Source organism: Somniosus microcephalus, chromosome 28 (genome assembly GCF_052327205.1).
Source record: "Somniosus microcephalus isolate GS21.2 chromosome 28, FLI_Smic_1.0, whole genome shotgun sequence".
Classification (NCBI taxonomy): Eukaryota; Metazoa; Chordata; class Chondrichthyes; order Squaliformes; family Somniosidae; genus Somniosus; species Somniosus microcephalus.
In genome coordinates, this window is record NC_141014.1 from 19,764,453 (window position 1) to 19,775,139 (window position 10,687).

Genomic DNA, 10,687 nt, shown 5'->3' on the forward strand with positions numbered 1-10,687 from the left:
TAGAATTGATAGCTTCAGCGGGAGAATTAACTCCAGCAATGGGCTGATGACCTCTATCTGTAATGAAATGTCTATGAGTCTCTGATTAACAGTTGTGACACTATCACAGCAAGTAAGTCTGGAAGTAATTTGCAGGTCAGTTGGGGGGCATTAACTGCAGGCTGTAACTGAGCCGAGATGGATTCTGGTGCGGTTGTGTTTTTTTGTGTTAAGTAATTTTCAGAGTGGCACAGTGCAGTCATCTTATTCACGATTGAGTTGTCAAGAATGTAATGTTTGGTTTGATTGAACCAGTTCCCCAAACCGCTCTACAGACAGTCACTGAATCTCCCTGGAAACAAAATGGGTCTTTAACTGATGGCAAATTGTCTACAGACAGTGCTGGAAGTACTCAGTAGGCAGGACAGCATTGGTAGAAAGATGTTTCAGGCCTTAGGCCCTTCTTCAGGACTAACGGAATAAATGTATATTCATATAGCATTTTCCACAGCCTCAAGACATCCCAATGTGCTTTACACCCAATGAAGTGTAGTCACTGCATTAATGCAGGAAACACAGCACCTCCGACAGAGCAGCATTGCACTGAGAGTGTCAGCCTGGATCGTGTGCTCAAGTCTCTGGAGTGGGGCTTGGAACCGCACAACCTTCAGACTCAGAGGCAAGGGTGCTGCCCACTGAACTGGACCAGCCACATAAACACTGTGGCAACAAGAGCAGGCCAGAGGCTGGGTATTCTGCGGTGAGTGTCTCACCTCCTGACTCCCCAAAGCCTTTCCACCATCTACAAGGCACAAGTAAGGAGTGTGATGGAATACTCTCCACTTGCCTGGATGAGTGCAGCTCCAACAACACTCAAGAAGCTCGACACCATCCAGGACAAAGCAGCCCGTTTGATTGGCACCCCATCCACCACCTTCAACATTCACTCCCTCCACCACCGGCGCACCGTGGCCGCAGTGTGTACCATCTACAAGATGCACTGCAGCAACTCGCCAAGGCTTCTTCAGCAGCACCTCCCAAACCCGCGACCTCTACCACCTAGAAGGACAAGGGCAGCAGGCGCATGGGAACACCACCACCTCCAAGTTCCCCTCCAAGTCACACATCATCCTGACTTGGAAGTATATCGGCCGATCCTTCATCGTCGCTGGGTCAAAATCCTGGAACTCCCTCCCTAACAGCACTGTGGGAGCAACTTCACCACACGGACTGCAGCGGTTCAAGGCGGCGGCTCACCACCACTTTCTCGAGGGCAACTAGGGATGGGCAATAAATGCTGGCCTTGCCAGCAATGCCCAGATCCCATAAACGAATAAAAAAGAACCACAGCTGACACCACACAGGAGACATTATACATGGGTAGTATTTAAAAGGACACAACAAGGGACAGGACGGGGCAAAGGAAAAAGAAAAAAACACACACGGATAGACAGGAAGAGAAATAGAGAGCCCTGCGAAGCGAGGTGATTAAATGGCAGGCATGAGCTGACGGAAGGAGAGAAATTAAAGAAGGATACAAGACACGGCGAGAGTGTGACTCACTAACCGGGGATGGGCAGAAAGGGAGGTGTGAAATTGTCTTCTCGAATCTGGGAACTTGTTCCAGAACTCAGCTGACTATTGGGTTAAAAAAAAATTACACTTCATTTCTCGACCTAACTTGCTGTTCTAAACGTGTCTCTCCTGGTATTCGAAGCCTTTGCCACAGCGAACAATTTGCCCGGATCGGTTTTGTCACCTCTCTTCGCACCTTTGCAAAATTTCAACAAAGTCACCTTAATGTCCCCTCTTCCAAGAAAACAGACCCAATTTCCTTACCTTTTGATAGGTTTTGTTTGTGGCATGTGCCATTTGTTCGGATACCTGCTTCCTACTAACATGGGTTTAGAAAATTCCACAATTACTTAACCTTCTGAGACTTGACCGCCTCTGACCTATTGACACAAAAGCTGGTCACCAGGTGGTCCGTTATAAACAGGGTGCACTCTCAACTTTTCATAGTTGGGAGGACTCGTAAAAATCAACATTTCATTGTGCAGTACACACGTCTGCTGCATATATGACAAATAAAATTGAATTGAATTGAATTGAATAGTTATCAACTAGACTTGGTCTCGCCAACAATAACACTGATGTGTTTGACTTTATGGGATTGGTGGAGTTGTTTCTACAGGAAGTTGTTTCTGAAGGTGTCAGCATATTCTGACCTGATGTTTTCTCTGTTTGCCTCTAGTTGAGAACGTCACTCACTGCGAGTTTCCCCTCCTCCGGGACCTCATTGTTAGGTAACGATGGTTTTTACACGTGTAACATTTACATGGTGTCTTTTATTGTATATCATAAACCTCTCTCTTTATCTCCCTCTGTGCCTTGCTATTTTTGCTCTTTGTTGCTTGGTCCTTTCTCTACCTGTTTCTTTATTTATGTATCCCGTCGCCTCTTTTTTAATCTTTCACATTTTTCTAATTTCTCATGTTCTTTGTGTGTTTTTCTTACTCCATTTTAAACTCTTCTTTCTTCACTCATCCTGTACCATTCCTTTCTCTCTTGTACAACTTATTCGTTTCCTCTTTTTTTCCCACTCTCTTCCCTTCTTTATTGCCTGTCTTTTTATTTTCTTCCACCATTTCTGTTTTTCTTCCCCATTTACCTTACCTCTACTTTCTCTTTTCATTTTTTTCTGACTCTCCTTCTCGTTGCTGCTTCTCTTTCTGTCTGCTCGCTCAATTTATCTTCGTCTCCGTTTCCCTGTTTGCTTTCCGTCGGTCACTTTGTCTCTCTTTCAACTGCCTTTCCCCCCTCCTGCTGTCCTCTTCTCCCTGTTTACTTGCTTCTCTGAATGTCCGTGTTTGTTTTTTGTTTTTGTGCCCTCCTCTCTTCCTGGCTGCTCTCTCCCTTTTTCTCTTGCCGCACCGGGCGTCTCTATTTCCACCTTATTTAACTTCTCGCCCCCTGTCCCTTTTCCCCTGCTGTCTCATGTGGCGCTCTCGCTCCGCAGGACTCACCTCCAGGACCTGAAGGAGGTGACGCACAACATTTTCTATGAGACGTACCGGGCAAAGCGGCTGAACGAAAATGGTAACCTTGCCAACGGCGCGGAGGAAGTGCATGAAAGTAACCTCTGAACCCGCCGGAAGAAACGAAAAAACCTTCTGTCCCCCTGGAACCTTGTGTAAAACCTAACTTTTGTAAAAGTGAATCAAAAAGGTACAAATTCAATCACTTGGAAAGAATGGAGCCCTCTAAAGATCAGCCACTGGCTCACTTCCGGCGTGTTATCGATATAATACATATTGAATAGTTTATTTAATGCTAATCTTCCAGAACCTGAATGAGTGTTTCTATAAACCTTTGGGTCCTTACATCACTGTTAACCTTGTTGGCCCTTTTTTTTAATGTTTCCCCAACCTTATCGTGCTCTGTGTGTGTCTGTAGGGAAATTGGAATTATTTTCTGCTCCCTCAGTTCACTCCCCTCCTCTTGCTCATAGTTGAGCCATGGTTCCTACTGGGAGCCCTGATCTGGAGGTTCATATCTCGTTCAATGTGCCAACCTAGACAATGGCTGTCAGCAGATTATGTGACTATCCATGACAGCTGAGCCTGAGCCGTCCCTCACCTGGTAGCCACTCACACAGCAGGGGTCTCTTTTTGATTGTGGGTAGGACTGGGACCTGCTCCCCCCCCCCCCCCCCAGTCCAGGAATACAGAGACCAATAGCATCTCCTTCTCCTAGCGCCCAAGCTGAGAGCAAGTTAAGGCAGCACATTGAGCTTGGAGCCTTCCTGGTGTGTGTGTGTGTGTGTGTGAGCCACACTGAGCAGTACATCTACTCATCAAACCATCCAAAGAACGAAGCAAATGAAAACTATTCAATATGTAGCAATGCAACCGATCGCGACTTCCTCACTGGAATTAAGGAGTCGACCGCAGGAATTGGTGCTTCCCAAAGCAACGACGGGAAAGCAAGATTGGGAACTCAACTGCAGGCTTTCCATCCGTTCTATGTCAAATGAGGCCGAGCGAGCCGAGCGCCAATCCCCCGTTTGCGCTCCCACCGTGCAAGCCTCTCGGGCCGGGAGCACCAATTCTACCCTGACAACTCCAGCTTTGCTCCAGGTGTCTATGGGAGCCCGGCTCGAGCCTCTGTCACACGAAAAAAATAAACAGAATATTCGGCAAACGCGCGGTGGGGGAAGGTTATGGGCGTGCATGCCCCCCTCCCCCCAACCAGGGCGGCAAATCAGAGAAAGTTGGGCACACGCTGCCCCGCGATTGTTCTTTAACCATTCCTGACTAGAAAATGGCGGGCCCTGAGGGCCCACTTTTCTGATTTGCACTCTGGGGCAGGGTGGGCGGGGGAGGGGGACTCAGTAAACGACCTCTGGCAAGGTCAGTCAGCAACTGAAGGAAAGAAATACAGCTCGGTGTTTCTGGTGGGACCCTTGACCAGGACACGCAGTCTGGGGCGACCAAAATAAAGGTGGACAGCAGAAGCTATTGGCCAACTACCTTCACACAAGAGGGCACATCTAGGGTCACCAAAGCTCCAGGAGTGCCCAGGAATTAGAGATTAATCTCCAGGGCCCCTCGCTACCAGCAACACCCACCGAGAGAAAAGTCCTGGGGGGGGGCGATAATTTTTTCCATTTTCTTTGAACACTTTTATTAGTCGCAAAAAATATTGGCGATGGAGGGGTGGGCCGGTGGGGGGTGGGGGGGAGAAAAAGCTGTTTGCCCGTGTGAGGCGGTGGGAGGTCGTGTGAAGAAATCTCCAGGAATACCTCCAACCAGAGTTGGCGACCTTACCTGTGACGTCCTGCAAAAGGTGAAAGGTGAAAGTTGGAAGCTGTCCGGCCTGCTGGGCACCTGCAGCAAGTTCTGATTCTGAATTCCCGCATTCAGCGATGTTCTTTCTGCCTTTTGAGTCACTGCCAGCCCCGACTCTCGGCAGCCACGCTCCCGATTCACGCTCCTCCCAGCACAGCATGATCGCTGTCTTCGCTCAGCTTATAGTTATTAAATAGCGATCATTCGCGCTCACAAATAACCACTTGGTGTTCACTGTGCAGCATGTTGTGGAATGTCCTTAGCAATGACTGTGGAGCGAATATAGCCAATCACAGCGCACACGGGTGACGTACGTATTGAGCAGTGTGGGGAAAAAAGTGTGTCACCTTCGTGATTTCCTTTAATCTTTCTTCTGAGAAAATGTCTGTATTGCACCAGCCATGAGTTCCATATGCGAGACTCTGGGCAGAGGGGTTTCTGTGATTCTGTGAACATGCCAATTTGTTCCCATCTTCCCTGTCCTTGAAGGTGTTGCTTCATGTTGTCACTTTTCCAATTGCACTGCCTGAAAGGGCGATGTCAGCAGACTCTAATAACTTTCAGAAGGGAATTGGATAAATACTTGAAGGGGAAAAATTTGCAGGGCTGTGGGGAAAGAGGAGTGGGACTAATTGGATAGCTCTTTCAAAGAGCCGGCACAGACACAATGGACCGAATGGCCTCCTTCTGTGCTATATCATTCCATAATTCATCCTTCTATGATTGCCCGTGTGCCCATTCTTCTCCTCCCAGTGAGTGTTGCCAGGCTATTTGACTCTGAAGGCATCGCAGCTGTGTCTGATGCTGCCCCCGCGCGGCGTCCAGTAGGGGGGGGTCAGTGACTGTCAGGAGCCATGAATGACTTCACTCTCCCCAACTGAGGCCAACTGTAGCAACTCGGCCACTGAGCGGATTGAGATCAGCCAACCCAGCAGAGATTGAGGTTTGAACGTTGGGCGGCTTTGCTCTGTTCGCCTCAGTACCGTAGCAGAGGGTGCCTCGACCACGGAAACACGGTGCTGGATGGGGGAGGCTCCAGATCTGACTCCTCGTCCTCCCGGCCCCATTTCAAATGGAGCAGAGCTCAAGGCCGATGCTGACACCAACTTGTCCGAGTGAGGCAGAGCCAATAACTCAAAAGTGACAAGAGATATTGGTCAAGTGACACTTGCTTGTGGTCGGCAACTCTTTTTGCCGTTCCAAAATCAGGTGTTTCCCGGCTCCGACCTCTCCTTTAATGAGGCCACCAGGAACGCAGAATTTCTGGTAAAGCTCTGCGAGTATTTGGGCGATGGTGGCAACATTGGATGTTTGGTATCACGCCGGGACAGTCCACTCAAACACTAGAAAGACCGGTCCACTTATTGCCAGATCTTCCTGGTGACTGCGTTTTGCGAATCGGGGCAGGTTTACCCCGGTTGTCACTGGGTGAGCGAGAGCTGTGCTTTGGGAACCGGCAGCAAATACTCCACTGACCCAATCATCCTGAGCGGGCCGAGTTTGATGGTAATACTGAGCGCCAAACGTGAAAGAAATGGTCGCTTCCGCAGGCCGGATCTCCCTCTGCCTTCAAAAATTAAAAAATTAGGTAGTTGGCTGAAGATTCTGTTTGCGAGCGAAAGTTTATTATTAAACATTTTGGATTTTTTTTCTTTTTTCTGGAAGTTTCCTATTGATAAGGCCATGCTTTCAGCTGTGGTAGTATTTGTGAGGTAAAACTGATACGATTTGTTTAGGGTTACATTGCACTTAATCTGCAAATCATTCGATGAGTGAGAGAAATTAAGTCGAAAACACTTTAAAAAAAATATTGTATTTGTGGGTGGTAATTGTTAAGTCGCATAGAAGTACGTAAAATTTACAGCACAGAAACAGGCCATTCGTCCCAACTGGTCCGTGCCGGTGTTTATGCTCCACACCAGCCTCCTCCCACCCTACTCCCTCTCACCCTATCAGCATATCCTTCTATTCCTTTCTCCCTCATGTGTTTATCCAGCTTCCCCTTAAAGGCATCTATGCTGTTCGCCTCAACTACTCCCTGTGGGAGAGATTGGGTCGATTGGGCTTATACTCGCTGGAGTTTAGAAGAATGAGAGGGGATCGCATTGAAACTTATAAAATTCTAACAGGACTAGATACAGGAAGGATGTTCCCGATGGCGGGGGAGTCCAGAACCAAGGGTCACAGTCTAAGGATAAGGGTTAAGCCATTTAGGACTGAGATGAGGTGGAATTTCTTCACCCAGAGAGTGGTGAACCTGTGGAATTCTCTACCACAGAAAGCAGTTGAGGCCAATTCAGTAAATATATTCAAGAAGGAGTTAGATATATTTCTTAAGGCTAAAGGGATCAAGGGGTATGGGGAGAAAGCAGGGACAGGGTACTGAATTTGGATGATCAGCCATGATCTCATTGAATGGCGGAGCAGGCTTGAGGGGCCGAATGGCCTACTCCTGCTCCTATCTTCTATGTTTCTATGCAGCAAGTTCCACATTCTAATCACTCTCTGGGTAAAGATGTTTCTCCTGAATTCTGAGGGGAAAAATTCGGTATCTACCATTTTGGGGCGCTGACATGGCCTGAGTGTAAACTTTAGCACCCGGCGCTAATTAGCACCGGCGACCGCGAAATTGAGTTTCAGCACCCCAAGAGGGAGGTGGAGCGTTAAATCAAGCGCTCCACTTCCTTCGTAGGGCGCTAACCCCGAATAAAGGGGCGGAGACTTCAGCAGTGCTGCGCACTGGGCCGTGCCGCGCTGCCGCGTTCAAAGGCTCCTTCCCTCCCTTAAAGGGAAGGGCCATCGCCGCAGGCTCTGCAATGGAAAAAGTACCCACCTGGACCACCAAGGCAGCCGCGATCCCGCGCGATCAGCCCGGCGCTCAAGCAGAATGCCGGGCCGATCAATCGCGGGCAGGAAACCGCAAAAACAAAACGCCGACAGGAAAGGTAATTTTTTTTCTCACTTGCCTCGGCCACCTCGCCTTTAATCATCGCCCCCCCCGAAGCAACCGGCCGCCCGATGCGCGCCTCCTGCAGCTGTCGGTATTTATGACCGGCGCCACTGCAGGGGGCGGAAGTCAATTTCGGGACCGGGGCGATGACGCCACGATCTCCGGGCGAAGGAGATCGGGGCGCAACCACAAAACTCCCACCGAATATGGGTGCCTTTGCGCCTCTCGTTAGCTCCCCCCCCCCACCAGCGGAGCGCTAACGAGAGGCTCAAAGGTACCCAATTTCTCCCCCTAAGTCTGTGATGCGCTCTTGAAAGCTAACCTTTTAGCGGACAGACTTTGTAGGCAACATGCACAGATGATTCCTGTTTTTGATTTTCTACGCCATTTTTGAATTTTATTTTCCTTCTGCCATTGACTTCCTCCTTCAGCCAACCAGGCACCCAGGTGTCTCTGTGCCTCGGACACGCCCATTCTTTCCATGACAACACATTTTTAGATATTCGCCACTCCCCATGGCAATACTATAGCACCTTAGAAGTACTGCGTTTCCCCTACCCCCAAATATCACATCGAATTTACCGCACAGAAACAGGCCATTCGGTCCAAGAGGTCCATGCCGGTGTTTGTGCTCCACGTGAGCTTCCTTCCACCCGTCATCGTTCGATTCCTTTCTCCCTCATGTACTTATCTAGCTTCTCCTTAACTACATCGATGATATTCGCCTCAACCACTCCCTGTGGTAGCGAGTTCCACATTCTAACCACCCTCTGGGTAAAGAAGTTTCTCCTGAATTCCCTGTTGGCTTTATTCGTGACTATCTTCTATTTATGGCCCCCAGTTTTGGTCTCATTCACAAGTGGAAACATCTTTACGTCGACCCTATCGAAACCCTTTCATAATCTTAAAGACCTCTATCAGGTCGCCCCTCAGCCTTCTCTTTTCAGGAGAAAAGAGCCCCAGGCCTGTTCAATCTTACCTGATAACCTCTCAGTTCTGGTTTCATCCTTGTGAATCTTATTTGCACCTTCGCCAGTGCCTCGATATCCTTTTTATAATACGGAGAACCAGAACTGTTCATAGTGCTTCAAGTGCGGTCTAACCAAGGTCCGATACAAGTTTAACAGAACTTCTCTGCTTTTCAGTTATTTGCCTCTATAAATGAACCCCAGTGCTCGGTTTGCTTTTTTAAAGGCCTTATTAACCTGTGCCGCTACTTTTAGTGATTTGTGTATCTGTGCCTATAGATCACATTGTGCCTCTACCCCATTTAGACTCTTACTTTCCAAGAAGTATGTGACCTCCTTATTCTTCCTGCCAAAATGCACCAACTCATCTCTGATGGTGCTGACTCGAGTCGGTATATTTGGGAACGCGTCCACACCTCTCGTGGTAATCTGACCTGACAAAGGACGGGTCATCAATCAGTAAGAAATACTGACACAGGAAACTGTGCACCAGTGGCCTTGTCAGGTTGGACTCTTGGTGACGCGAATTGTTTCGATCACAAAGGATCACTAGGCACCGCTGCCAATTGAAATTAATTCGCCAATTACACGTCCATTCCGCGAGTTTATTAATGCCGTCTTGTATTTTGTCGCAGCCTTCCTCAGTATTAACTATACCTCCCAATTTGGTGTCGTCCGCAAATTTTGAAATTGTACTTCTGATTCCCAAGTCCAAATCATTTATGTAAATAATGAACAACAGTGGTTCCAGCACCGATCCTTGTGGAACACAACTTCCCACCTTCCACCAGTCTGAGTAACTACTCTTAACCTCTATTCTTTGTTTTATGTTTTGTAGTCAGCATGCTATCCATTCTGCTACTTGTCCCCTGACTCCACATGCGGTGACCTTGGGCATGAGTCTACTATGTGGTACCTCATTGAAAACCTTGCGAAAATCCAAGTATATTACATCTACTACATTACCCTTGTCCACTCTATCTGCTACTGTTTCAAAGATCTCAGTAAGGTTGGTCAAGCATGACCTTCCCTTTTGGAATCCATGCTGACTACTCTTTATTATAGTTTTGGTTTCTAGATACCTTTTCTATTACATCTTTGAGTAAAGCTTATATTTTTCCTACCACTGACGTTAAGCTAACTGGTCTACAGATCCCTGGACTTGTTCTATCTCCCTTTTTTAAATATAGGAATCACACTAGCTATCCGCCAGTCCTCTGGCATGATTCCCTTTTCTAATGAATTGTTATATATTTTTTTATTCGTTCATGGGATCTGGGCATCGCTGGCAAGGCCAGCATTTATTGCCCATCCCTAGTTGCCCTTGAGAAGGTGGTGGTGAGCCGTCTTCTTGAACCGCTGCAGTCCGTGTGGTGAAGGTACTCCCACAGTGCTGTTAGGGAGGGAGTTCCATGATTTTGACCCAGCGACGATGAAGGATCGGCGATATACTTCTAAGTCAGGATGATGTGTGACTTGGAGGGGAACTTGGAGGTGATGGTGTTCCCATGCACCTGTTGCCCTTGTCCTTCTAGGTGGAAGAGGTTGCGGGTTTGGGAGGTGCTGCCAAAGAAGCCTTTTATATATGTAACAGTGCCTCTGCTATCTCTTCCCTAATTTCTTGTAATATGCGCAGATACAATCCATCCTGGGATGCACCCAGGAGTTTTATCCTCTCTATGTTTGGTTAGTTTATCAATTATCTCTCCCCTTTCTATCTTAAATATCTTCATTTTTTTTATCTCCTCTTCTACTGTCATGTCCACCCTGCCTGTTAGTCTTCCTGGTAAATACTGAGGCAAAATAACTATTCAATATTTCTGCCATTTCGCTGTCATTACCTGTGAGTTTATCTTGTGGATCCCGATCCTAATTTTCCTTCTGTTATTTATATGTCTGTAGAATACTTTACTATTTATTTTTATAATTCCATAATACTT

General features: G+C 47.6%; 1 protein-coding gene across 2 annotated transcripts in view; it reads left to right on the forward strand.

The window, feature by feature from the left end:
- The window catches only part of septin3 (septin 3), a 77,506-nt gene extending 74,137 nt beyond the window's left edge, over positions 1 to 3,369 (forward strand). For both annotated transcript variants that reach the window (XM_085969576.1, XM_085969575.1), the window contains exons 9-10: positions 2,234 to 2,285; positions 2,999 to 3,369. In XM_085969576.1, the coding sequence (XP_085825702.1) occupies positions 2,234 to 2,285; positions 2,999 to 3,125 (179 nt within the window). In that variant the 3' untranslated portion in view covers positions 3,126 to 3,369. The remainder of the gene's footprint in view (positions 1 to 2,233; positions 2,286 to 2,998) is intronic.
- Positions 3,370 to 10,687: the final 7,318 nt, after the last annotated feature.